This window comes from Pseudorca crassidens, chromosome 8 (genome assembly GCF_039906515.1).
Source record: "Pseudorca crassidens isolate mPseCra1 chromosome 8, mPseCra1.hap1, whole genome shotgun sequence".
Classification (NCBI taxonomy): Eukaryota; Metazoa; Chordata; class Mammalia; order Artiodactyla; family Delphinidae; genus Pseudorca; species Pseudorca crassidens.
This window is the reverse complement of record NC_090303.1, coordinates 63543973-63569176: the sequence shown is the minus strand read 5'-3', so window position 1 is coordinate 63569176 and position 25204 is coordinate 63543973. Positions and strand designations below refer to the sequence as shown.

Sequence of the window (25204 nt, the reverse complement as noted above, 5' to 3'; positions counted from 1 at the left end):
AAAGAAGCTGAAAATTGACAAAATACATAGAATGTAACAATTTTAAATGGGTCTCCAAAATGGGTTGAAAAATCCAATCAAATTCTTTTTATAAGAAATACACCCAAAATAAAGTTACAGGTTAAAAAAGCATAGACAATAGCATACCAATAATTAATAACAAAGTGAACTCAAAGCAAACAAAACAAAACAAAGAAGCAAGAAAACATTAAATGAAAGCACAAGAAAAGGTCACTTTATACTGGCAACATTTTTTAAACTAACCAAAAAAATAAATAACTATCATAAACATAAGTTGAATAATTAGAACTAGAATATATAAATCAAAAATACTTAGATATTCAACAAAAAATTGACAGAAAAATTCCAGTACTGATTAACAGATTAACAGAGGAAAATATCAATAACAATGCACAAGCTCTGAAAATCATAATTTATGCTCTACCCTACTTCCAAGAATATTTACAAATATTATGGGGAGTATTAAGCCACAAAGGAAACCCTTAAAAATATAACATAGCAGCAAGTGTATATATAGGCCAACATTCTCTTTCTACAAAGCACAAAGGAAAAAAAAGACAAATTAACAGCAAACGTTAAACTAAAAAGAAAGAAAAAGTCACTTTGAAATTTAAGAACTCTCCTAATAAATATGTCTTCAAAGAAACAATATCCTTCCATCTATGAGTCTCAATTTTTTCATATTTAAAAAAAACTTTAAAGGCTCTTATGAGGTCTTTCTAGCCACCCCTCACCCTGACACACACAAACCACAATGATTTTCATGTATCTACCGAGCATATACCGTATGTTCAGCTTTCTGACTGATTATTCAATGTGATATGCAAAAGTAGAACAGGTACTTATATTAAAACAGTGTATGATCAAATTGGGGAGTTAGAAAAAGCAAAGAACAGTCACCAACATACTATAAATATTATAGAAATTCAAAGAAGGAGATCAGGGTAGAGAGGGAAGGCTTATTTATGTGACTTGTTAGGACTCGAAGATGGAAGAAATCTGAAAATCCAGAGAAGAAATGGGGAGAACATTCTGGTCAAGAATACTATATCAATGAAGACTAAAGAATAAAATATTAAATACTGACAGTTATAAAAAGTTACTATAGTGAATATAGCCTAGGAAGAAAAACACCGTAGTCCTAGACCAAATGGTTTATACTAAAAAATGAGCTGTAACAAGATTTTAAAGGACAATGGCTGTGGCTGCCAGCTAAAGTTTGGAAAGGCTCCCATCACTTTGAATGTCCATTTAAATAGACTTCTACTTTTAGGTGTATTTCATATCTCTAGAGAGAATAACGTTACCGATAAACAATGATCTTTATTTGCCGTTTGGGAAACTAACTATAGCAGAGGTAAGATACTCCGCCAGGCTTCCATAGCTACTTTGTGCAATGAGAGGAAAACAGTAATAGCTAAGAATTTAAAGAACATTATCACATTCGGGATCTTCTGATTCTGTAAACTGTATATTTATTTCACATTCCTATAGTCTAACACACAAAAATTAAAATAATTAGACTAAAAACATTCTAATCAAGAATGCCGTTTACCCTGAAAAGAAAGAAGGAAACCCAGACAGATTTAAAACTGGTTTATAATAAACAAGGTAGAGAGGACTAGGACTGCCAACTAGGAGGGAGTGGGAGGAAATAAAGCATCGTAGTTTCTGAAGAAAAGGCTGCTATTAAGTATAATTGCACCAACTTGATCCAAATCCAATATTTCTTATTCATTGAAAAGAAACATATTAAAATAGCAGCAATTTCCTTTACAAATAAACACATGCAGCCAAGGAAGCTTCTACCAAAAAAGTTTAACCCTAAAGGTAATAAAAAGCAGGAGTGACATTATTTCAGTGCTCTAACTTCAGATATTAACTTCTAAATACAAATATGCTATAGTTAAGTCAGTAATAAATTTTTTTGATTCTACTAAAAGTTACAATGAAATTCCTTCAAACACTCTAATCCTATATTTTTATGTTAAAGTGCATAAAAATAAGAAAAATCTTCCAATGAATAATTAGAAATTATTGCTATATGTTAACCGTGGAAATCATTAATGGTAATATTTGCATATTTATAATTATGATCTTTATGAGAAATAGGAAGTTTCACTTACAAGTACCTATATTTAGGTGTGTCAGGCTAATTTTGAATATAAGCATCTTGCTGCACACTATATAGAAATTTGACTTTTTATTCAAGGTACTTTCAGTTACTATTTGTCCCTTGACTTGTAAGTTGCATCTGGACCAGAAACTATAAATTAACCATAAATATCTTCTGGCAAGCCATATCTCTGAGCTTCTCTATGAGTATGGTGACTCTTAAAATAGACATATCCCTTGTAAATAATATATCTGTAATATAAGTATTTCAACTAAATGATCTCAATAAGTTCTTTCTATCTATCACTCTCCCATGCCCCACATACATACAAAAACCACAATGACTTTTTAGTATTTAAAGATACTGGCTCCTGAGGGGCATGAAGACTCTAAGCCATGATGGGCTGCATACCCACCAGTGTGAATCTGTCTTCTTGCACCTAAGCTGTCACTTGGGGGGCCAAAGAGAACAGCTCTTGGATGGATATATGGACCACTGCAAGAATTACTCTCCCAAAAGAGAATTACTTGACGTTGCCCTGCTGGCAAGATATTTTTCCTGTTCTAAATCCTTATAAGTAAATCTGATATAAAATGTCTGGTGAGTCTGAGTGTTTGGTTGAACTTAAAAGACCATCTGGTGGACTTTGCAAAAGCTAACTCAAAATTTAAAATTTTTCTTCAGATACAAAGTAACTTTAATTTGTGTTAAGTGCCCAGCAACTATAATTATAGTATTGTAATTATAGTATTTTCTCATAAATATGAAAAGCAATTTATTTTTAAAATATTCATTGTTTTCATTTTTCCAACATCTAAGCTTCAGATTAACCATTAATGCAAATATGAATGCCTTTCATTGATCCTCAACAATAATATTCCACATTCAACCTCTTAAATTGGGGGGATTAGCCACATTGATCAGATGCTATAGGCATCACTGAAGAATTCTACATACGGTTTTTAAATGTTCAATAAAATGATCTAAATAAGCAGAACTGAATAGATCTGGGGATACATGAAGCTTTATAGAAAGTTGTTTTTCTATACATTTATTGAGATTTTCAATTCCTAAACATAATCTGAGATGCTAAAGAGTTTGTCAAGATCTTGCCTCATATACTGACAAACTAGAAAAATTACACAGTTAGATATCTATTTCTCTCATTTTTGATAAGTTTTGTAAAGTTAATGTTAACACACGAATTTTGTCTTTCATTTAAATGCAAAAAGGCTCTATTTAAAATCTAAACTGTCCTGAACACATAATCATTAGCAATTCTCCACCGTTTGACATAATAAGTTCTGAAACAAATTTTGAAGTGTAACATTCTCACAGTCAACAATAAGTGATATCTAAATGGGATCCATTAAGTGCTTGAAGAAATCCTTTTCTATTTTAAAGAAAATAATCTATCAGGTAAACTATTTTCTTGAAATCTTGAATTTATAAAGAATATCTTGTTAGAGATTCTAGATATAAATGATTAAAGGTGCTAATTAAGGGTTTTTTATATCCTTCTTTACCAATAAAATTTATATTTTAAATTATCTCCATTGCAGACATTCAATGTCACTTGTCATTTTTGAATAAAATCATTTGCCATAAAACTTCTAGTGAATTCCTTAAGATACTCTTTTAAAAAAACTGTTAAATTAAACCACTTACTGTAAACAGCCCACTCTTACTGCTACAGGAATGTGGGGAAGTTGAGTGGCCCACTTCAATGTCACATCCTGATAAACATGCAACATGTTATTATGGTTTCCAATCAAAGTATTTATTGTTCCTTCAGAAACTATGAGTTGAAGACAGAAAAAGAGGATAATAAGAAAACAATCATTTCCAACAGTATATTATATCCCTTTTAGAGGACTTATGATACAAATTAATTCTAATGTCTTGACTTAATGCATAAAGATTTTAAGTAATAAAACATTATTTTTCAACTACAAGCTACCGATATCAAAAAGAAAAAAATCATTTTATAAGTATATAAAAACTACATATATAACTATAAAAACTGTAACCAGATAGTGGCCAACATTTTTGTATTTTATCTAGAAAGCATGAATTTGATTAATATTTAATACATTTAAGCTAATATTTACTAGACATTCACTACAGACAAATAATTCTATTAGGCATTACTATGCTCCATTCTGCTTGTAAAAGAGTCTGATGTTCTCTTAGAAGCATTTTGAACAGCCACATCTTGGAAAGCATTAATGCATACCTGAGGCCAATTCTACAAGTCATTTTGTATGAAGTAAAATAACTGACAAAACCAAATGTGTGCTTTATATCACACTTCTATTCAAACTTTAAAAGTTAAAATTTCCATTACATGTGCTGTATAAAACTATTTTCCTAAATGTTTAAAATATATGTGAGTGATTTGGGCTTTTTTTGGTGTATAAAATATAGTCATGACATATGGAAGAGATACAAGAAAATCTTTCTACACACCTGAGCAATATGGGAGAAAACAACTTGGGCTACAATCAAGTTTCTTCATAAATCGAATTTGTCCATTATCCTTAAGGCAAAAAAAGTTTCTCTCACCAAGAACAAAAACAGAAGATGCTGACTGATTGAAAGAAACAATACATATATCAAGGGCTTGCTCTCCAATATTTAGAGTCCAATCCACCTGCAAAGGAAAAATTATGATCAATTTAGTTGCTAAAAACAGAACATTTTAGTCACTGTCATATCAATACAATTAAGAAATGCTTTACAACAACGCAGGCATAAAGATTGGCTAACCGTGGGCTTCCTTGATGGCGCAGTGGTTAAGAATCTGCCTGCCAATGCAGAGGACACAGGTTCAACTCCTGGTCCAGGAAGATCCCACACGCCATGAAGCAACTAAGCCCGTGCACCACAACTACTGAGCCTGCGCTCTAGAGCCCATGAGCCACGACTACTGAACCCGTGTACCACAAATACTGAAGCCCACGTGCCTAGAGCCTGTGCTCCTCAACAAAACAAGCCACCACAATGAGAAGCCTACGCACTTCAACGAAGAGTAGCCCCCACTCACCACAACTACAAAAAGCCCGCATGCAGCAACAAAGACAAAACAGAGCCAAAAATAAATAAACAAAATAAATAAATTTTTTAAAAAATTAAAAAAAAAAGATTGGCTAACCTTCATTCACTTTTTTTTTCCTATGACCTTATTTCTGATATTTTGTAGACTCTAATAGTTTTTGCCCCATCTTTTACCAAATGATATTAGCTATTCAGTGGTTCAAAAACACTCAGATAAGTTTAATCAAGGAGGTGAAGATCTTTGCATCAAAAACTATAAAACATTGGTGAAAGAAATTGAAGAGCACAGATAAATGGAAAGATATTCCATGTTCATGGATTAGAAGAATTAATATTATTAAAATGTCCCTACTACCCAAGGTGATCTACAGATTCAAATCCCTATCAAAATTCCAATGACATTTTTCACAGAAATAGAAAAAAAATGTAAATTCATATGAACCCACAAGACTCCAAATAGCCAAAGCAATCTTGAGCAAAAAGAACAAAGCTGGAAGCATCATACTACCTGATTTCAAAATATACTACAAAACTACAGCATGGAACTGGCATAAAAAACAAACATCTAGACCAGTGGAACAGAATAGGGAGCCAAGAAATAAAACTCTGCATTTACAGTCAACTCATCTTTGACAAAGGTACCAAGAACACACAATGCAAGATGGTACAGTCTCTTCAAAAAATGGTGTTGGGAAAACTTGATATCCACATGCAGAGAAATGAAAATGAATCCCTATCTCATACCATACACAAAAATCAATTCAAAATGGCTTAAAGACTCAAACATAAGAACTGAAACTGCAAAATTATTGGAAGAAAACATAGGGAAAAGCTCAATGATTTTTTTGGATATGACCTCAAAAGCACAGGCAACAGTATTAAAATAGACAAAAGGGATTTCATCAAACTAAAAAGCTTCTGCAGGGAAAAAAAAAAAGGTCATTATGGGATGATATGAAATCATGTGTGTGAAACTTTTGAAAATTGTAAAGCATTATAGAATTTAAAGTCTTTTATTCAATAAAAAAATATTTTTTAAAGCTCTGCACAGCAAAGGAAACAATCAATTGTGTGAAGAGTCAATCTATGAAATGGAAAAAAATATATCCATATAGCCAATATACAAAAATATATAAGAAACTCAGACAGCTCAATAGCAAGAAAACAAATATCTGATTTTAAAATGGGCAAAAGACCTAAATAGACATTTCAAAATAAGACATACAAATGGCCAACAGGTATATTAAAAAATGCTCACCACCACTAATCATCAGGGAAATGCAATGTGAGATGGAATGCACAAAATTATGTGGATAAAGAGGAAGTAAGATTGCCCTCAAAGTTAGGCTTTGAGGCAAGAATCAACAAATAAAAGTTCAAAGAAAAGATATGAAAAGTCACATTAAAGATAGGTAGATATATAGATAGATAGATAGATAGATAGATAGATAGATAGATAGACAGATAGATAGATGGACTTCCCTGGTGGTGCAGTGGTTAAGAATCCGCCTGCCAATGCATGGGACACGGTTTTGATCCATGGTCCGGGAAGATCCCACATGCTGCAGAGCAACTAAGCCCACACACCACAACTACTGAGCCTGTGTGCTGCAACTACTGAAGCCCGCGTGCTCTAGGGCCCACGTGCCGCAACTACTGAGCCCTCATGCTGCAACTACTGAAGGCTGCGCACCTAGAGCCCATGCTGCACAGCAAGAGAAGCCACTGAAATGAGAAGCCCGCGCACCACAACAAAGAGTAGCCCCCCACTTGCCACAACTAGAGAAAGCCCACATGCAGCAACGAAGACCCAAAGCAGCCAAAAAATAAAATTTTTTTTTATATATATATATATAAATTTCATGCCATCCAGAAATGATTTAGGTATTAATCTGTCTACTTTAGGATTAAAATATCTGAAGAAGGTATGAAATCCAAATGGGGCTAGCCAGAGAGGCAAATATAATCAGTGTGTATATAAGAACAATCTGGAATAGGGAGACAGCATAGTGAATATAGGTAGATGCATCAGATTATCTTCATCTAAATTCAGATTCAACACCAAGAAATCATTCAATTGCCACTTAGTTCAAGTGTAGTTTACCTATATGAAAAGATTCTACTGGACACAAGACATGAACATCAGTCCTAAGGCAGTTAATATTTCTCATTACAATATAATAGGCTAGCATTCTAGCATTACTTTTCAGTGCTTGTAACTCAGGCTGATGTGTCCCTGACTCTGAGAGATGACGATTCATTCAGAGTGGATAGGCAAAGTTTCTGAGGCCACAGGCCAAGATCCTGCCACTAAATACTTTCAGTTCACTAGGTACTGAGTGCCACTCTTTGTAACCTGTCCTTAGGGAAATATACCACATTCTAAATTAATGAGTCTCAAAATGCACAGAAGTTTACTAAGAACAATCATTTAAAATTTCTTCCATTTCCAGCCGTCATAGAGTAATAGGAAAAAAATCTACCATCCATCTGAAACAACCACAACACAGACAAAATGTATGAAACAACCATTTGCAAGGCACTCGATATCAGAAAACAAAGGACAGCAATCCGCTTAAAAACAGAAAATAAATGAGGTGAATGGTAAAATTGCTCCTGCCATGAGAGAGTTTTCAGGCCATGGCACAGGGAGAAACAACCCAGGCAAAGCCCAACAGACTCCCTGAGTTGAGGAGATGTATGATAAGAGTTCAGAAAAACCAAGGCAGCTAGAGTGCATAAGACAGCATGACAAAGAAAGAGAGCAGCACAGGGACAGAACTCTGAGATCTGTAAAGAATCCTCTCAAGTATTCAGCTGAGTACTTATCAGCACATTCATGTAGAAAACTACTCAAAGCCAGGGAAAGAACCACTCAAAAGGATTAGCGGTAACAGTGCCCAGCATTCACAAAGGGCCTGGAATACTGCCAGTGCCCGCCAGCCAGACTGGAACACCTCATAATTCAAAGGGAGGTGGATAGAGCACTCAAAGGGTATTACCTCAGGAGTAGGGAATAAGTAGCCCCAGAATGAGCACTGCTCTGGTCCCACCTAACAAGACTTAAAAGCAAGAGCCAAAAAGATCAAACTGTTTCCAACTAACTTAACTGTCTCCCAGGCCTAAGCTCAAGAAGATTTATAGAAACACAAAAATATCTAGCACCCAACAAAGTAAAATTGACTATATCCTGGCATCTAATAAAAAATTACCAAGCATGTAAAGAAAAAGGAAAATGTGATCCATGATGTGGAGATAAATAAATAAACTGAAATTCACTCAAAATTGATACAGACTCTTTTTTGTGGCGCCTCAGAGGCGGTCGGCCACTTCAGAATGAAGCTGAACATCTCTTTCCCAGCCACTGGCTGCCAGAAACTCATTGAAGTGGACGATGAATGAAAACTTCATACCTTTTATGAGAAGCGTATGGCCACAGAAGTTGCTGCTGACACTCTGGGAGAAGAATGGAAGGGTTACATGGTCCGAATCAGTGGTGGAAACGACAAACAGGGTTTCCCCGTGAAACAGGGTGTTTTGACCCATGGCCAAGTCCACCTGCTACTGAGTAAGGGGCATTCTTGTTACAGACCAAGGAGAACTGGAGAAAGAAAGGGCAAATCTGCATGGGGTTGCATTGTAGATGCCAATCTGAGAGTTCTCAATTTGGTCATCAATAAAAAAGGGGAGAAGGATATTCCTGGACTCACTGATACTACTGTGCCTCATCGCCTGGGGCTCCAAAGAGCTAGCAGAATCCGCAAACTTTTCAATCTCTCTAAAGAAGATGATGTCCACCAATATGTTGTGAGAAAGCACCTAAACAAAGAAGGTAAGAAACCTAGGACCAAAGCACCCAAGATTCAGCATCTTGTTACTCCACGTGTTCTGCAAGACAAACATCGGTGTATTGCTCTGAAGAAACAGTGTACTATGAAAAATAAGGAAGAGGCTGCAGAATATGCTAAACTTTGGGCCAGGAGGATGAAGGAGGCCAAAGAAAAACGCCAGGAACGGATTGCCAAGAGTTGGAGTCTGTCCTCTCTGAAAGCTTCTACTTCTAAGTCTGAGTCCAGTCAAAAATGAGATGTTCTAAGAGTAACAAATAAATAAGATCAGACATAAAAAAAAAAGATATAGATGTTAGAATTAGAAAACAAGGACATTAAAACAATTATTATAACTATATTCTTTATCTTTAAAAAGTTAAGTAGATACATGGAAGATGTTTTTTAAATCACCCGAAGTGAACTTGTAGAGATAGAAGCTCTACCAGATGGGAATTAATACCAGATTAGACACTGTAGAAAGAATATTAGTGACCTTGAAAACATAGCAGTAGAAATTATCCAAAATGAAATAGAAAAAAGAATTTTTGAAAAGAAAAAGAAAATCTGTGACCTGTAGGGTAACTTCAAGTACCCTAAATGTATGTGTAATTGAGAGGACAGGAGAAAAGATGGAGAACAGAAAAATATATATGAAGAATTAATAGCTAAAAATTTTCTAAATTTCATATAAATTCACTGATATACGAAGTTCAACAAATCTTAAGCATCGAAAAAGGAATGAAAGAAAGGAAAACTACACAAAACACATCATAATCTAATTGCTCAAAACAAGTGATAAGAGAAAATCTGAAAAACATCCAGAGAAAAAAGGCATTATATACAAAGGGACAAAGATAAGATGAAAGATTTCTCATGGGAACAATGCAAGCTAGAAGACAGAGGAGACCTCTGCTCTTGGAGAAGGAAATCAAGATGGCAGAGTCACAGGATGTAGAACTCATCTCCGGCATCAAACACAGCAAAAATACATCCACATGTGGAACAATTCTCACCAAAAATTAACTGGAAACTGGCAGAAAGACTCCTGTACAACCAAGGCTGGAAGAGAGATCCACACATAATCAGGTAGAAAGGGAAGAGAAGCGATCAGGTCAGGACCTGTGTGAGGGACGGGGCTCAGAGGAAAAGTGAGACTTCACAGGCAGAGATCCTCCCTGGGAAGTGAGCAATTTGAACTACATGTTGGGCACCCTAGCTCTGGGGTCCTGCACAGAGAAGACAAACCCCCTTGGCTGGTTGGAGGGCAGGTGGGACTAATAGGAAGGCTGGGGGAATCCCAGATCCAGCTCGGAAGGAGTGCACACATGCTTGTTCACTCCCAAAACAGGGCAGAACGTGCAGATCGAAACTTCATGGGTGGCTGACTGGTTTCCTGCAACCGCCTCGTGAGTGCCCCAGCCTGAGCAGACTGAATGCTCCAGCCCTGCTTACTTCACATTGCAGCTCCACACTGTAGTGAAGGCTGCCATGACTGAGGAAAGAGCTCAGCAGTGAAACACAGAGGCAGCTAAGACCAAAAGCACTGTCTAACCAGGGAGGAGTTGCACAGGCAGCACATCAGAAGAAGCCTAACCTCTGTTTATGGCTGCACCACCACAGCCTATACCCATTCAAATACCAAGAGCCTGCACAGGCACTCCTACTCCAGCACTGCTCCCCTCTGCGACAACGGTGCCAGTGCTGAAAATGGGGAGGGCTCACACTTAAAGGGAACAGAGCCAGAAAGACTCCACCCTCAGGGCTTCTGCTCCAGCAACTTGGGACCTTACCCCACCTTTGATAGGGTAGTGATGGCCACTGAAGAGAGGGGAATCCTTGGCTCATACCTGGCTCTGTCCTTAGCCCTTCCTTCTCCAGCCCACTTCCTACCAAGGTGATAGCTGCCAGCACACCCTGAGGAAAGATGTGATTTATGTTCACATCAAATCCAGCTCTCCCATCAAAACCACTGGGCACATACAAACTATACAAGGATGCTCCCACATAAGGACACTGAATTAGATAACTGTTTCACCTAATTTCATAGAAAGAGAGAAAGTTAAGCAAAATGAGAAGACAGAGGAATTGGTCTCAATAGAAAGAGCAAGAGAAAACACCTAAAAAAACAGAAAAATGGGGCTTCCCTGGTGGTACAGTGGTTGAGAGTCTGCCTGCCGATGCAGGGGACACGGGTTCGCGCCCCGGTCTGGGAAGATCCCATGTGCCGCGGAGCGGCTAGGCCCGTGAGCTATGACCGCTGAGCCTGCGCGTCCAGAGCCTGTGCTCCACAACGGGAGAGGCCACAACAGTGAGAGGCCCGTGTACCACAAAAAAAATTAAAAATAAACAATTCACCAGATAAAGAATTCAAAGCATTAGTAATAAGACTACTAATTGAATTAGAGAAAAGAATAGATGAACAAAGTGAGAATTTTAACAAGAAACTGCAAAAATAAAAACAAATTTAAAAAATGAGAACAGTTTAAGAGATAACATCAAATGTACCAACATTCGCAGGAGCCCCAGAAGGAGAAGAGAGAGAGAGAAAGGGGTTGAAAATGTATTGGATGAAATTACGGCTGAAAACTTCCCAAACCTAAAGAAGGAAATGGATATACAGATACAGGAAACACAGAGGGTCCCAAAGAAGATGAATCCAAACAGATCCACAGCAAGACATATCATAATTAAACTGGCAAAAATTAAAGATAAAGGCAGAGTTCTAGGGGCAGCAAGAGAAAACCAAAGAGTTATACACAAGGGAACCTCCATAAGACTACTAGCTGATTTTTCTGCAGAAACTTTGCAGGCCAGAAGGAAGTGGCATGATATACTCCAAGTGCTGAAAGGGGGAAAACCTGCAACCTAGGATACTCCACCAAGCAAGATTATCAATTATAATTGAAAGAGAGATAAAGAGCTTCTCAGACAAGCAAAAATTAAAAGCATTCATCAATCAATACTAAATCTACCCTAAAAGAAATGCTAGAACATCTTCTCTAAGTGGGAAAGAAGTAAAAATCTACAGGAAAGGGAAAATCCCACTAAGAAAGACAAATATTTAGTAAGGACTGAGGATCAACCACTTAAATAAGCTACTATGAAGATTAAAAGACAAAAAACTTATAAAAGCAACTATAACTATAATAAACAGTTAAGGGATAAACATGAAGGCGTAAAATATAACATCAAAAACACAAAATATGGGGGGAGGGGAATAAAAAATGTAGATCTTTAGAATGCGTTTGAACTTAAATGACCACCAGTTTAAAACAAGTAGATACAGTTGTAGGTCAACATATATGAAACCCATGGTAACCACAAATCAAAAACCTACAACAGATACACAAAAATTAGAGAGAAAGGAACACAAGCATACCACTAAAGAAAATCATCAAACCATGGAGAAGAAACAAAAAGAAGAAGAAATTAACAGAGAAGAGCTACAAAAACAACTGGAAAACAAGTAATAAAATGGCAATAAGTACATACCTATCAATATTTTTTTTAAATATCAGTGGACTAAATGCTCCAATCAAAAGACATAGGGTGTAAATCAACTATACCTCAATAAAAAATATTTTTTAAGACATAGGGTGTCTGATTGGATTAAAAAAACAAGACCCATCTGTATGCTGCTTACAAGAGACTCACTTCAGAGCCAAAGACACACACAGACTAAAAGTGAGGAGATGGAGAAAGATATTTCATTCATGCAAACAGAAACGACAAGACAGCAAGGATAGCAACATTCATATCAGACAAAATGGACTTTAAAACAAAGCCTATAACAAAAGACAAAGAAGTGCATTATATCATTATAATATCATAATAATATAATACATGATATCATATAATAATATCACTATATCATTATAAAAGGATCAATACAAGAAGAGGATATTACAATCATTAACATATATGCACCCAGTACAGGAGCACCTAAATATATAAAGCAAATAGTAACAGACATAAAGGGGAAAATTGACAAGAATACAATAATAGTAGAAGACTTTAAAACCCCACTTACATCAATGGACAGATCATCAAGACAGAAAATCAGCAACACAACAGTGGTCTTAAATGACACAATAAACCAGTCGGACTTAATAAATACCTACAGGGCATTCCATCCAAAACCAGCAGAATACACATTCTTTTCAAGTGTACATGGAACAGTCTCCAGAACACATCACATGCTGGGCCACAAAACAAGTATCAGCAAATTTAAGAGGATAGAAATTATACCAAGCATTTTTTCCAAACACAATAGTATGAAACTAGAAATCAATTACCGAAAGAAAAATGGGAAAAGCACAAACGTGGAAGTTAAACAACATACTACTAAAAAACCAATTGGTCAATGAGGAAATCAAAGAGGAAATCAGAAAATACCTCAAAACAAATGAAAATGGAAACACAACTTTCCAAAATCTATGCAATGCAGCAAAAGCCATTCTGAGAGGGAAGTTTATAGACACAGGCCCACCTCAAGAAACAAGATAAATCTCAAATACACAACCTAACCTACCATCTAAAGCAATTAGAAAAAGAAGAACAAACAAAGCCCAGAGTCAGCATAAGGAAGGAAACAATAAAGATCAGAGAGGAAATAAATAAAATAGAGACAAAAAATATAAGAGAGAAGATCAATGAAAGCAAGAGCTACTTTTTTGAAAAGATAAACAAAATTGATAAACCTTTAGCCAGGCTCACCAAGAAGAAAAGAGAGGACCCAAATAAACAAAATAAGAAATGAAAGAGGAGAAATAACAACCAATACCACAAGATACAAAAAATCATAAGAGAATACTACAGCTATATGTCAACAAATTGGACAACCTAGAAGAAATGGACAAATTTCTAGAAACATACAACCTGACAAGATTGAATCAGGAAGAAATAGACAATCTGCATAAATGGATCGCTAGCAGTGAAATTGAATTTGCAATTTAAAAAAAATTTCCAGCAAACAAAAGTCCAAGACCAGACAGGTTCACAGGGGAATTCTACCAAAAATATAAAGAAGAATTTTACCTATCTTTCTCAAACTTTTCCAAGAAATTAAAGAGGACCGTAAACTCCCAAATCCATACTATGAGGCCACCTTTACCTTGATACCAAAACCAGACAAAAACACTACACAAAAGGAAAATTACAGGTTAAAACTTTTAATGAATATAGATGCAAAAATCCTCAATGAAATATTAGCAAACTGAATCCTACAACATATAAATAGAATCATACACCATGATCAAGTTGGATTTATTCCAGGGATGCAAGGATGGTTCAATATTTGCAAATCAATCAATGTGATACACCACATTAACAAAAGGAAAGATAAAAATCACATGATCCTCTCAATAGACACAGAAAAGGCATTTGACAAAATTCCACATCTACTCATGATAAAAACTCTCATCAAAGATGGTATAGAGAGAGCATATCTCAACATAATAAAGGCCATTTATGACAAACCCATAGCTAACATCATACTCAATGATGAAAACCCAAAAGCATTTCTGCTAAAATCAGGAACGAAACAAGGATGCCCACTCTCACACTTGTTTAACATAGTTGGAAGCCCTAGCCACAGCAATCCAACAAGAAAAAGAGATAAAATGTATCCAAATTGAAAGGGAAGAAGTAAAACTATCACTCTTTGCAGATGACATGGTATTTTATATATAGAAAACCCTAAAGTCTCCACCAAAAAACTATTGGAACTAATAAATGAATTCAGAAAGTTGCAGAATACAAGATCAATACAGACAGTCTGTTGTTTTCCTATAAATAATGAACTATCAGAAAGAGAAAGCAAGAAAACAATCTTGTTTAAAATCTCATCAAGAAGAATAAAATACCTAGGAATAAACTTAACCAAGGAGGTTAAAGACCTGTGCTCTAAAAACTATAAAACGTCGATGAAGGAATTTGAAAATGATACAAAGAAATAGAAAGATATCCTATGTTCTTGGATTAGAAGAATTAATATTGTTAAAATGTCCATACTACCCAAAGCAATCTACAGATTTAATGTAATCCCTATTAAAATGCCCATGATATATTTCACAGAACTAGAACAAATAATCCTAAAATTTATATGGAACTACAAAAGACTCTGAATTGCCAAAGAAATCCTGAGAAAAAGAACAAAGCTGGAAGTAAGTCCCTGAGTTCAGACTACACTACAAAGCTGTTGTAATCAAAACAGCGTGGTACTGGCACAAAAACAGACACATAGATCAATGGAACAGAATAGAGAGCCCAGATATAAACCCACACACCTATGGTCAATTAATCTATGACAAAAGAGACAAGAATATACCATGGAGAAAAGACAGTCTCTTCAGTAAGTGGTGCTGGGAAAACTGAGCAGCTACATGTGAAAGAATGAGATTAGAACATTTTGCCACACCTTATAGAAAAATATACTCAGAGTGGATTAAAGACCAGAAACAATAAAATTCAAACAATTTTCTTCAAACTACTTTTTCAAGTTATCAAATGTCCACGTTTGTCTTTGAGCTAACTTTATCTTTGTAGACTGCGAACATTTTTTCATCTTTTACTTATATATTTCATCACATGCCTATTAGTAGCAACTTTTTTGCCTATTAAAGGAATTTTTAATTTTTCTATTTTTATTTTGTTAGTTTATAATCACTTCAGTTAAAAGTGACCACATCTGGATATCTATCATTCTAGTGGTACAACTCTATAATCTGCTATATTACGACCATGACTAGGCATGTATCTCCATTGCTCGATAATAGGCAAATAAATTCTTTGATCATTGACATAACTTTAACACGGAAAAGAGAAATGGCTAAAATATATGTTTTTTAAATTTTTATTCCCAGGAATTCTTATTCTAAATGAACATCTATAATTAGATATAACATTACTAAAATTTTCATATATTTTTAAAAGGCCTTACAACTAGTCTTTTTCCAGAACCAAGTTTTTGCTGTTCAGTCTCTTGTCTTTTATCTGCATCCGTTGCAAAAGCAAGTACTTGGTATCTGTTTAAAAGATATGGAATAATTGTAAGTGACTTTATAGTTAAAAAGTGTAAATTATTTTAAACTTTAAAAACACATAATCTCGGTATAGCTAAAATTTTTAAATGCACATTATCTACAAACCTTACGAATAACCTTCCCCTTGATTTTAAAAATTGTAAAATTTAGTAATGAATTCATACTGAATGATACTGTGGCTTAAGACTATGTAAACCTGCAATGGTAAAGAAATTATAACCATATGTCCCAAAATTCAATGTTGGAAAAATAGCTCTGCCACATATCAAAGCATTTCCATTAGAAGTTTATGTGACAAAAACAATACTCAAGAAAGATCCAGCACCAAAACATAAAATAGAAAAAAATACAAATAATGCAAAGCAACCAGACGACTTGTTGCAAACCCCCAAAAAAAGTAGTAGTAGAAATAGTAGAAATTATTAATAGATAATTTATGGACCCCAGAACACCTGAGTTTAATTCCCAGCTAAAGCATTAACTAGTTGAGAAAATTTTTTTTAATTAATCACTCTGTCTTATCTATAAAATGGAATAATAATCTCAAACTGAAGCATTGTTAAAAGAATTAAAAAATAATTTAGTGCCTAGTACAGTATCTGGTATACACTAGGTGCCCAATTATTGATTAACAGACTGACAAACACATAGACAGATACAGATTTATATATACATAGAGATAAATCACATAGTAATTTATCTGGTATGTAATAAGTTCTCAATAATGGACATTATAACTTTCTATAAGTATTTTAAAGCTTTTATTTCAATAGTAACATTTAACACAACATTGTAAATCAATTATACTTCAATAAAATAAATTTTTTAAAAGTTAAAAATTAAAAAATAGTAACATTTAGCTCAAATCATTCTTAAAAACAATTTATAAATATCATTCAATTTAGAAATGATTCAGACAATAAAGTTTAAATTCCCTTACTCACATTAATTTATGGTGTATTGTTAGAGTAATAATCCTACTCAAAATGAAGAAATTTTAGGCTTATAGATTCCTTTCCCTCTTTTTTTTTTTTTGAAGTTTCTTACTTTTATTGTTGGTGCATATCTAGTTACATAGAGGAGATAGGGAAGGCTCTCCAAAAGGTAACACTTAGCAGAGAAAAGGTATTAGAAGGTTAACAAAAACATCTCAACAAATAATTAAGCCTTTCCCTCTTATTGAATCAAAACTTCTTACATTGCTCTTTGATAGCTAAGAGGAAAATTAGTAGGTAGATATATTCAGACATCTCATATTGTCTAAAGAAAGATGTCTGATAGTGTAAACATCAGGGACCTGAATAAATAAAGGCAATGCAGAATATCTAAACAAGTACCGAAATTTACACTGGTATTCAAATGTCATACACCAACTCTTTTTTTTTTTTGCAGTACGCGGGCCTCTCACTGTTGTGGCCTCTCCCGTTGTGGAGCACAGGCTCCAGATGCGCAGGCTCAGCGGCCATGGCTCATGGGCCTAGCCGCTCGGCGGCATGTGGGATCCTCCCGGACCGGGGCACGAACCCGTGTCCCCTGCATCGGCAGGCGGACTCTCAACCACTGCGCCACCAGGGAAGCCCATATACCAACTCTTAAAGCCTTCTATCTCAATCAGCAATACTTAATTTGTAAAAAGTCTCCAATTTTCAGTGAATGCAGAATGACTATGAATTAAGATCGATTTTGCAATGCATTCATGAAAATTACAGTTAATAAGAAAGCTTAATGTATATAAAGTTCATTCATTCAATAAACATATAGTAGGGATCTCATATAAGCATTAACAAGGGGGAAAACTACTACATGACCTATATCCACCAGGACCTTCCAAAGTAGTTGTGAAGATTCATATACAAACAAATAAGTGTAACTCAGAGTGCCCTGTGCTAATAGAAGGTATGCATATAAGTACCAAGGGAATATGATCGCAGGAACAGGTAATTGGGGTGGAGGAAATATATATGTTCTTGGTATCAGTTCAGGAGGAGAAAGCTAGGTTTTGAAAAATGAGTGAAAACTCATCATGCTGTTAAAGAGGTAAAAGGCATTATGGCAAAGCAAACAGCACATGCAAAGGCATGCAGCAGTAAAAGAGACATGAAAGGCCATGGCAGGAGTTTAGGAGAGATGCATGGCGGAGAGGAATGAGTCATGGGAAATGAGACAAGAAAGGGTAGGAGGCTGAAGATCTCGGCCTTGTAAAATCATGCTAAAAAATCCCATAGGTAGCTGCAGCAAATATCTCAACACCATCTGAGACTGACCTTCAAAATCCCTAACTCCCCAAAAAATTAGACCTCATAGTCCAACCTCCAAATAAGATTGCTTTACTCTCTCTGGTTCATGGTAACAGAAATTAGTATGCACTAGTGACTGGAACATCAGTCCAGAGCTGGTCCTGCAAATGGATCTAACCTTGGGCAATTAATTACATAGACCATTCATTTCCTGCAGACACCAACCTACCAGAGGATGATATGGGTATTAATGAGATTGTTGCTATATCCAAAGATTTTGAGCTGTTTGAAGCTTCTTATATAACTAAAAAGAGTTATTATTTCATGTGAGGCATAAGTGAACCCCTAAAGTGGCCTCATTAACATCAAAACAGCAGGCACAGACACAGCCAAAATTGACTCCTGATTTCTAAATCCAGACCAATTCTCTTCCCAGAAGACAACTCAGAAGAGTATTTTATTACTAAACGTAACTGACAGTAAATTTAGATGATGACAAACTTACAACAGCATTTATTTTATGATTCTTCCTTAAATTCTCTTAACTGTGACCAATAATGTACATGGAAATCTGTTTCCAAAACCAAACAATTCCAAGCAGACTTGGAATTTCTGAAATAAAGAAAACACTTGGATTTTTTTTTCTTATCGCTCAAGTGTTCCGTGATATAAGCTAAAGAATAAAATTCCCTTGTTGGAACTGCTGAAAGAATAATCAGGTCCAATGTAAAAAGATTTAATGAAAGAGTGTCACATGTGTTTTTCAGAACAGAAAGGGCACTAATCACAGATACAGCAAGTCCAGGTGAACAGTGGTACTTTTTGAACCAATAGCCACAAACGCTTAACAGGTCCTGTGGAGTACCAATGACAAACTCAACCGTATAATTTAGTGCTCCTCTGTATCACATCGTAAAAACAGCAGCAAGTAACTAAAATATGGATTGAGGTGTCACCGAACACAAAAGTAAACCCTCCAAAATCATTTATTTTCAAATGAAAAATAGTTGTCACCTCAAAGCGTACCAGGAGATTTGGGAACTTTGATACTTAACCTGCAGAACTCTACTAGAATTGGAGGCTCTGGATACAGAGCATTACCACATTCATTCCAGCTATAGTTAAAGCATTCTTGATTATGCCTGGGAGAATCATTTTCATTGGAAGATGCCAATAACAAAATAGAAGGTTTCCTCATAAACTTTTCATTCCTTCATTAAGATCTTGTTAAACATCTACTTTCAGCAAGGTACAATGCTAGGCACTTCAGGGGATACAAAATCCCTGCTATCAAGGAACATTTAGCCTAGTCAAGGAGAAAAACAAGTAAATGTCGTATCAGTGAAAGCATGAATAGTGCTTATGGAAAGCAGTGAAAAATTACTCTGTGAATTGAGAAGAAGGAGTTGTTACTGACAGCTACGTCAGGCAAGATCTGAATGGGGAGCAGGGAGGCTTCCAGACCTGATTTTCATTCACAGAAAAGGAAGGAAGAGCATTTCATACAGAGTACAGCATGAGCAAAAGAGGAGAGAGAAAGAGAGAAGCTCTGAATATGTATGAATAACACCAAATATTTCAGTTTGGCAAGAGCCTAAGGCTGGTGAAGAACACAATCCTCTTTGCAAAATACTATCCATTAAATTCAACAAACAGATTTTAAAATACTGATTTAAAGACTATTGTCTACTTAGCAATGTATTAATATTAGGAGCCACTGTAGGGGTACAGGGGAAAGTGTATAGCAAACAGGGGAGAAAGATAAAACTCCTGGCAAGTATACTTCTTCCGGGAGCCTCCTTACATTCAACTCTTATTTAAAGGTATCACCTCTAGGCTTCTCAGTTTCCTGTGCACAGTGCTGCCATAGCCAGTATCACAATGAACTGAAGTAGCTGATTGACTTGCTACCTCCCCACTTGCTGGCATACTGCTGGAGGACAAGAGACAGGTCTTACCTGGCTTTGCATCTCTAGTGCTTTGCACAGTGTGTGGCACAGAGAAGCCTCTTGAAAAATGTTTGCTGAATGAATGACTGAACCAATGAACTGAATTACTCCTTTAGTGAACAGGTATTTAAAACAGATTCTGCTCTCAGGAACCTGATAATGTAAGACATACTCTGGAACATTTTAGCACAATACAGAAAGCAAATATGATATTGGGCAAAAATCAGTGTGTTGGGCAATAATATATCTAGGAGGTTAAAAAAAGGAGGATATTTAAACCAGTTAATTTTAAAAGTTCCTTCCAAATCTGAAAGTTCACTTAACAGAGGTAAAATGGGACTGGAGCATAAAGAGCACTGAATGTCATATGAGAAGATTTAGACTTTTTAATGGACAACAAAAATTATTCTGGCTTAAAGAGGTGTTTTAAAAGAATAGCTATGAGAAAGGCCCTTCAAAGTCCACATTAGAGGTTAAAAAAAACAAACAAACAAACAGAAATCCAAGTGAAAAGATAAAGGTCTGAATGCCAGTGGGAATGGGAAGCAAGGGCTGAATAAGAGAAAAAAAAAAAGATAGAAAGGTCACGATTTACTGACTATATAATTCTGACAAGCAAAGGAAAGAAAAAGAGAATAAAAGATGATCCAAAGTTTGTACAAATGTGGCCAAGGGAATGGCCCAAAGCCCCTCCTCTACCAAAAAAAAAAAAAAAAAACCTCTCACTTCAAAAGAAAAACAACATGCAAAGTATGTCCTGAATTAGAATCACCTGGGGTGTGTATTTGTGATGATTTCTGGGTCTTTTCCCCAAACCTACTAAATCAAAATCTAAGGGGTTGGGGATTAAGAACGTGCAAATGTGCATTTCATAAAAGGATGCTCAGATGATTCTTATGCACACCAAAGTTGGAGACTCATAGCCTTCTCTAGTTCCTATTTGAACATAATTGATCTGTTTTTAAAGTAATTAAACATCAATATCAAAAATGAAAATGAATTATGTCTTAAAAGCCTTTTCTATTAACTGATTATAAATAGATTTAATGAAGGCTCCAAAAACCAAACTTACAGTTTTCCTGCTTTCTCCCATCCTAAATTACACCTGTGATTAGCATTTAATCTATTAAAGTTGAAAGTATATATAAATACAACATACTACTCAATGTTATAAACCCTCTTGATTGTCATCATTTCACAATAATCACATATCCCATGCATTTTTACCATTTTAAAAGATCCACATAATAAATAAAGTGTGCACTTTTTTAGTCTTAGATGGAGATGAATTTAATAGATCAGTATGTTGGAGAATTACCACAGTTAAAACAGTATGAGTTTCTGTGAGATTAAACCTTCACGTTAAGGAAACCTACACATTGTTTTCTCATCCAATCACTCCTGGAGTTATTACCAAATTAATTCCTATTCCCATATTTCAAAGAGTAAGTCATGGAACATTCACATCTTTGTATCATGACCCCAGTGAAACACTGCTAGTATCACCCTACTTGGCAAGAACTAGGTGGAAAGGTGAAAAGCAGATCTTCTCAATATTGCTTAAGTTTTGGCAGGATTGAATGAATTATACAGGTATTTTTCCCAGCTTCTCATAATAATTATGATATTTTATTTATTATCAGTAGCAATGCCACAACTCACTCATCTCCTTTGGACAAGTGCCATAGGAGTTGTAGGATGAATATAACATAATGATACACTACCTCCATCAGTTAACTTCTGCTTAGTCACAAACATTCGCTTATTTTCAGAGTTTTAAATCCTCAATGCCTCAACAATAATTCTCAGAATGTAGATTGTCACTTATTAAGAGAAAACTACATTAACTTGCAATATACACAATAATAAAACTTGAAGGCAAAAATTTACATCTGTTGCCTGATGAATTTATATTTTCTTCCTGCCTTGGGAAAAATCATGTGGCCAAAAATAATACTGAAAGGCTATAATGAAGAGTTGCTTAGATGTTTAAAGTTCTAAATGCTGCCATCAGTAAGATAACAACAATAAAGTTACTTAAAATATTATAATTCTCCAAGTCTATTTCTTTTCCCAGAATGGATTTCTACTTTTTTTCCCATTCTCCCTTCCAATAAAAAACACAGCCTCCAAAAACTCAAAACCATAATTTTTATTGAAATTTAGCTGGTAGAGAAGAAAACGGTCTCTCTGAAACACAATTCACCAAAATCAATATGAATTTCTAGCAAAAAGTATAAGCTGTTTTCATAGGGTTATTTTCATACTTCACTTCTGTAAGCTGTTCTTTTAAAAACATTCATAAACACACTTGTATTTCTTGCCAGTATTCTTCCTATGTCATATACATTCTTTTTTTGTTATAAAATAATTCTATATATGTATTTGTACCTGGCTTTTTTTCACTCAGACTGTGTTTTATTATTTATAATTCAAGGAACAATCGCAATAATTATTGAGCATTTTCTATGGGGTGGTAACTTGACATACACTTAATTCTTTTAACAAATTTGTCGAAATAGATGTTATTACCTCCTTTACATTCAGGATAAGGACACTGACCATCAAACAGCTGTGAGTAGCAAAATCAGGACTCCAATCCAGGTGTGCCTCTCTCCAAATCCTTCATCTCAATCTGTGCACTATACTGCCTTTCAAATGTTTTATGATATGTAAATGATATCCTCTAAGTTACCACAATTACATTTTATCAGAGAAACCACTTCTTTTTCATTTGCAATATTCAAGCTCTTTGTGGATAAGAAATTATCAGCAGCATACACATAAAAAACCATGATTCCAAAGATTCAAGATCCAAACTTACTTGTAACTTTCCACTTGTCGGCAGGATGAAACAGTAATGAAGGAATCTGTACGGGAACTGTAAGCAAGAGGGCCAGGTAAAAGAGAACCAGGGAGAAATCTCCCAAAAGCATAGCTCTCCTGCTCAAACACCATCAGCATTCCATCCATAGACTGGATACAAATTAAATCGCGACCTAAAGAAGAATTAGAGGAAATTAGGTAACTTATTCTTTTTATGAATGTAATGATTTTATCACTATTCACCACAAATATGTCAGTTAACTTTTTCCCCAAGGGACAAAATGGGCAGTTTAAATTTTAAATCTCAAACTGATGAAGCTATAAGATTATTGTATATCACTATCTACACGTTTCCCAATTTTTTCATTATTCATAATATGTCTATAGTTTTAAATACATTTATTTTCATTTATTTGAGCTAAAATCCGTAGCTCAAGAGAATACCTGAGAACAATCCTGACTGTGCAAGATATCATTTTTTCCAAAATCAGAAATATAAACGGTTCTACACGATGCCTTCTCTTCTTCATAGTATGTCAGCCCCATACTTTCAAATGACTTGGCCATCAGTCAAACACAGCAGACCAAATCCATAGACATGTATTAAGCACCAGTTTTATACAAATCACAGTGTTGAGCACTGTTGGGAGAGAAAATGACTAATACCGAATAACACTAGTCACTGATTGCCCTAAACTATCGATTGATTTTGAAGTGTCTTCTACTATTAGTCTGTAAACATTAACTACAAAATTCACAGTTCTTAAAATATACTGAGATGATGATAATGATGATGATTTCTATGGTACAATATAGTATCCCTAATCTGAGAAAGATCTAGTGGCTATAACTTTTCATGTTCTGCTAGTGTGATTAGTGTATCCTATAATCTATTATATAGGGAAGAACTATGTCAAAGAAAAATTAAGCTACTCATTAAGAGAATAAACAAAAGGTCAATCTTCTAATTAATTTGTCATCTCTAACCCATACTTACCATATACAGTAAGTCGTGTAGTAACTATTTTATTTTACCTTGGATATCAGTGCCAATACAGTTAACCCTAAATTTTGAAATTTAAAGAATACTTTGCTCAAAAAGAAATTAACTTGCATAGAAATGGATGGTAGTCTTATTATTGTATCTGAGTATGGATATAAGGGCAATTTTTAAAAATGAAAATATGCTGCCAAAGGAGTTTTTTTAAAAAGAAAACAAACTGAGACCTTTGGGGTGCTTATTACTGCAACATACTCTATCCCATCTTAATTGATTCAATACATTTAACAACTTTAAATAGTCTCAGAGATGTTTCAGGTTGAATATTGTCTTAGCATATATTCACAAAATACACATCTGAACCACTCTGGGATCGCTAGAGAGAAAGGGATTGTTCATGTTAATGCTGTTTTGAAGAGTATCCCCTCAAAGCTCAAATTCTTTTATAAGGCAGAGTAGGTTTTTCAGTCATTGTTTTAAGCTTTTTAAATCTGTTCTTTATCTACTATGCTTATTAAAGTTTTCATAAAACAAGATATGAGTTTGTATGGATGTTGTATGTATATACATGCGTACAAGTGTATTCACAGAGATATATTCAGACAAAGAGTACCTCATCTATCCAGAATTTAACTATATAGCAATCCTCCTGTCTGTACCAAGCAAAAATGAAAAAGTATAAATATGCCTCTAAATAGTCAAAATAGATGCTGCAAAGTCTTTGTAATGAAAATCATGCAAACTTTTTACAGGTAGGATTCCCAGGTCTCACTCAGGGCATCGATTCTTATTTTAATTATGGTTCGAACAGTTGCAGTTCTCATAAACAAGTTACTGATATTCCAGGAGCTTCAGCCTCCTCGTTTATAAAATGAGTATATTTGCCTAAGAGCTCCAAAGTTAGAGATAAGATTTAATAGTCTCTAACACTGTGTAGCACACATAAAACACAATAAATCATAGCATCATTATAATGGTTATCATTACCTGCTTCCCCAGCCCAGAGAAAAGAAAATAGCAAATTAGAAAAGGTATGAAAACACTGATAGCTGTGAGCAGTGACAGCTATGCCCCAACAAAAAAGAAGACAACAGGAAATCTATAAAATATATATCAAATAATTCA

At 35.0% G+C, this 25204-nt stretch overlaps 1 protein-coding gene and 1 pseudogene across 3 annotated transcripts in view; one reads left to right on the top strand and one right to left on the bottom strand.

Moving 5' to 3' along the window:
• Nucleotides 1-25204, bottom strand: part of BBS9 (Bardet-Biedl syndrome 9) — a 442846-nt gene that overhangs the window by 320612 nt on the left and 97030 nt on the right. For all 3 annotated transcript variants that reach the window (XM_067746666.1, XM_067746668.1, XM_067746667.1), the window contains 4 exons: nucleotides 23078-23252; nucleotides 15965-16049; nucleotides 4607-4790; nucleotides 3806-3935 (listed from right to left, as the gene is read on the bottom strand). In XM_067746666.1, coding sequence (XP_067602767.1) covers nucleotides 3806-3935; nucleotides 4607-4790; nucleotides 15965-16049; nucleotides 23078-23252 — 574 coding nt within the window. The remainder of the gene's footprint in view (nucleotides 1-3805; nucleotides 3936-4606; nucleotides 4791-15964; nucleotides 16050-23077; nucleotides 23253-25204) is intronic.
• LOC137228611 (small ribosomal subunit protein eS6-like) lies at nucleotides 8531-9309 on the top strand (annotated as a pseudogene).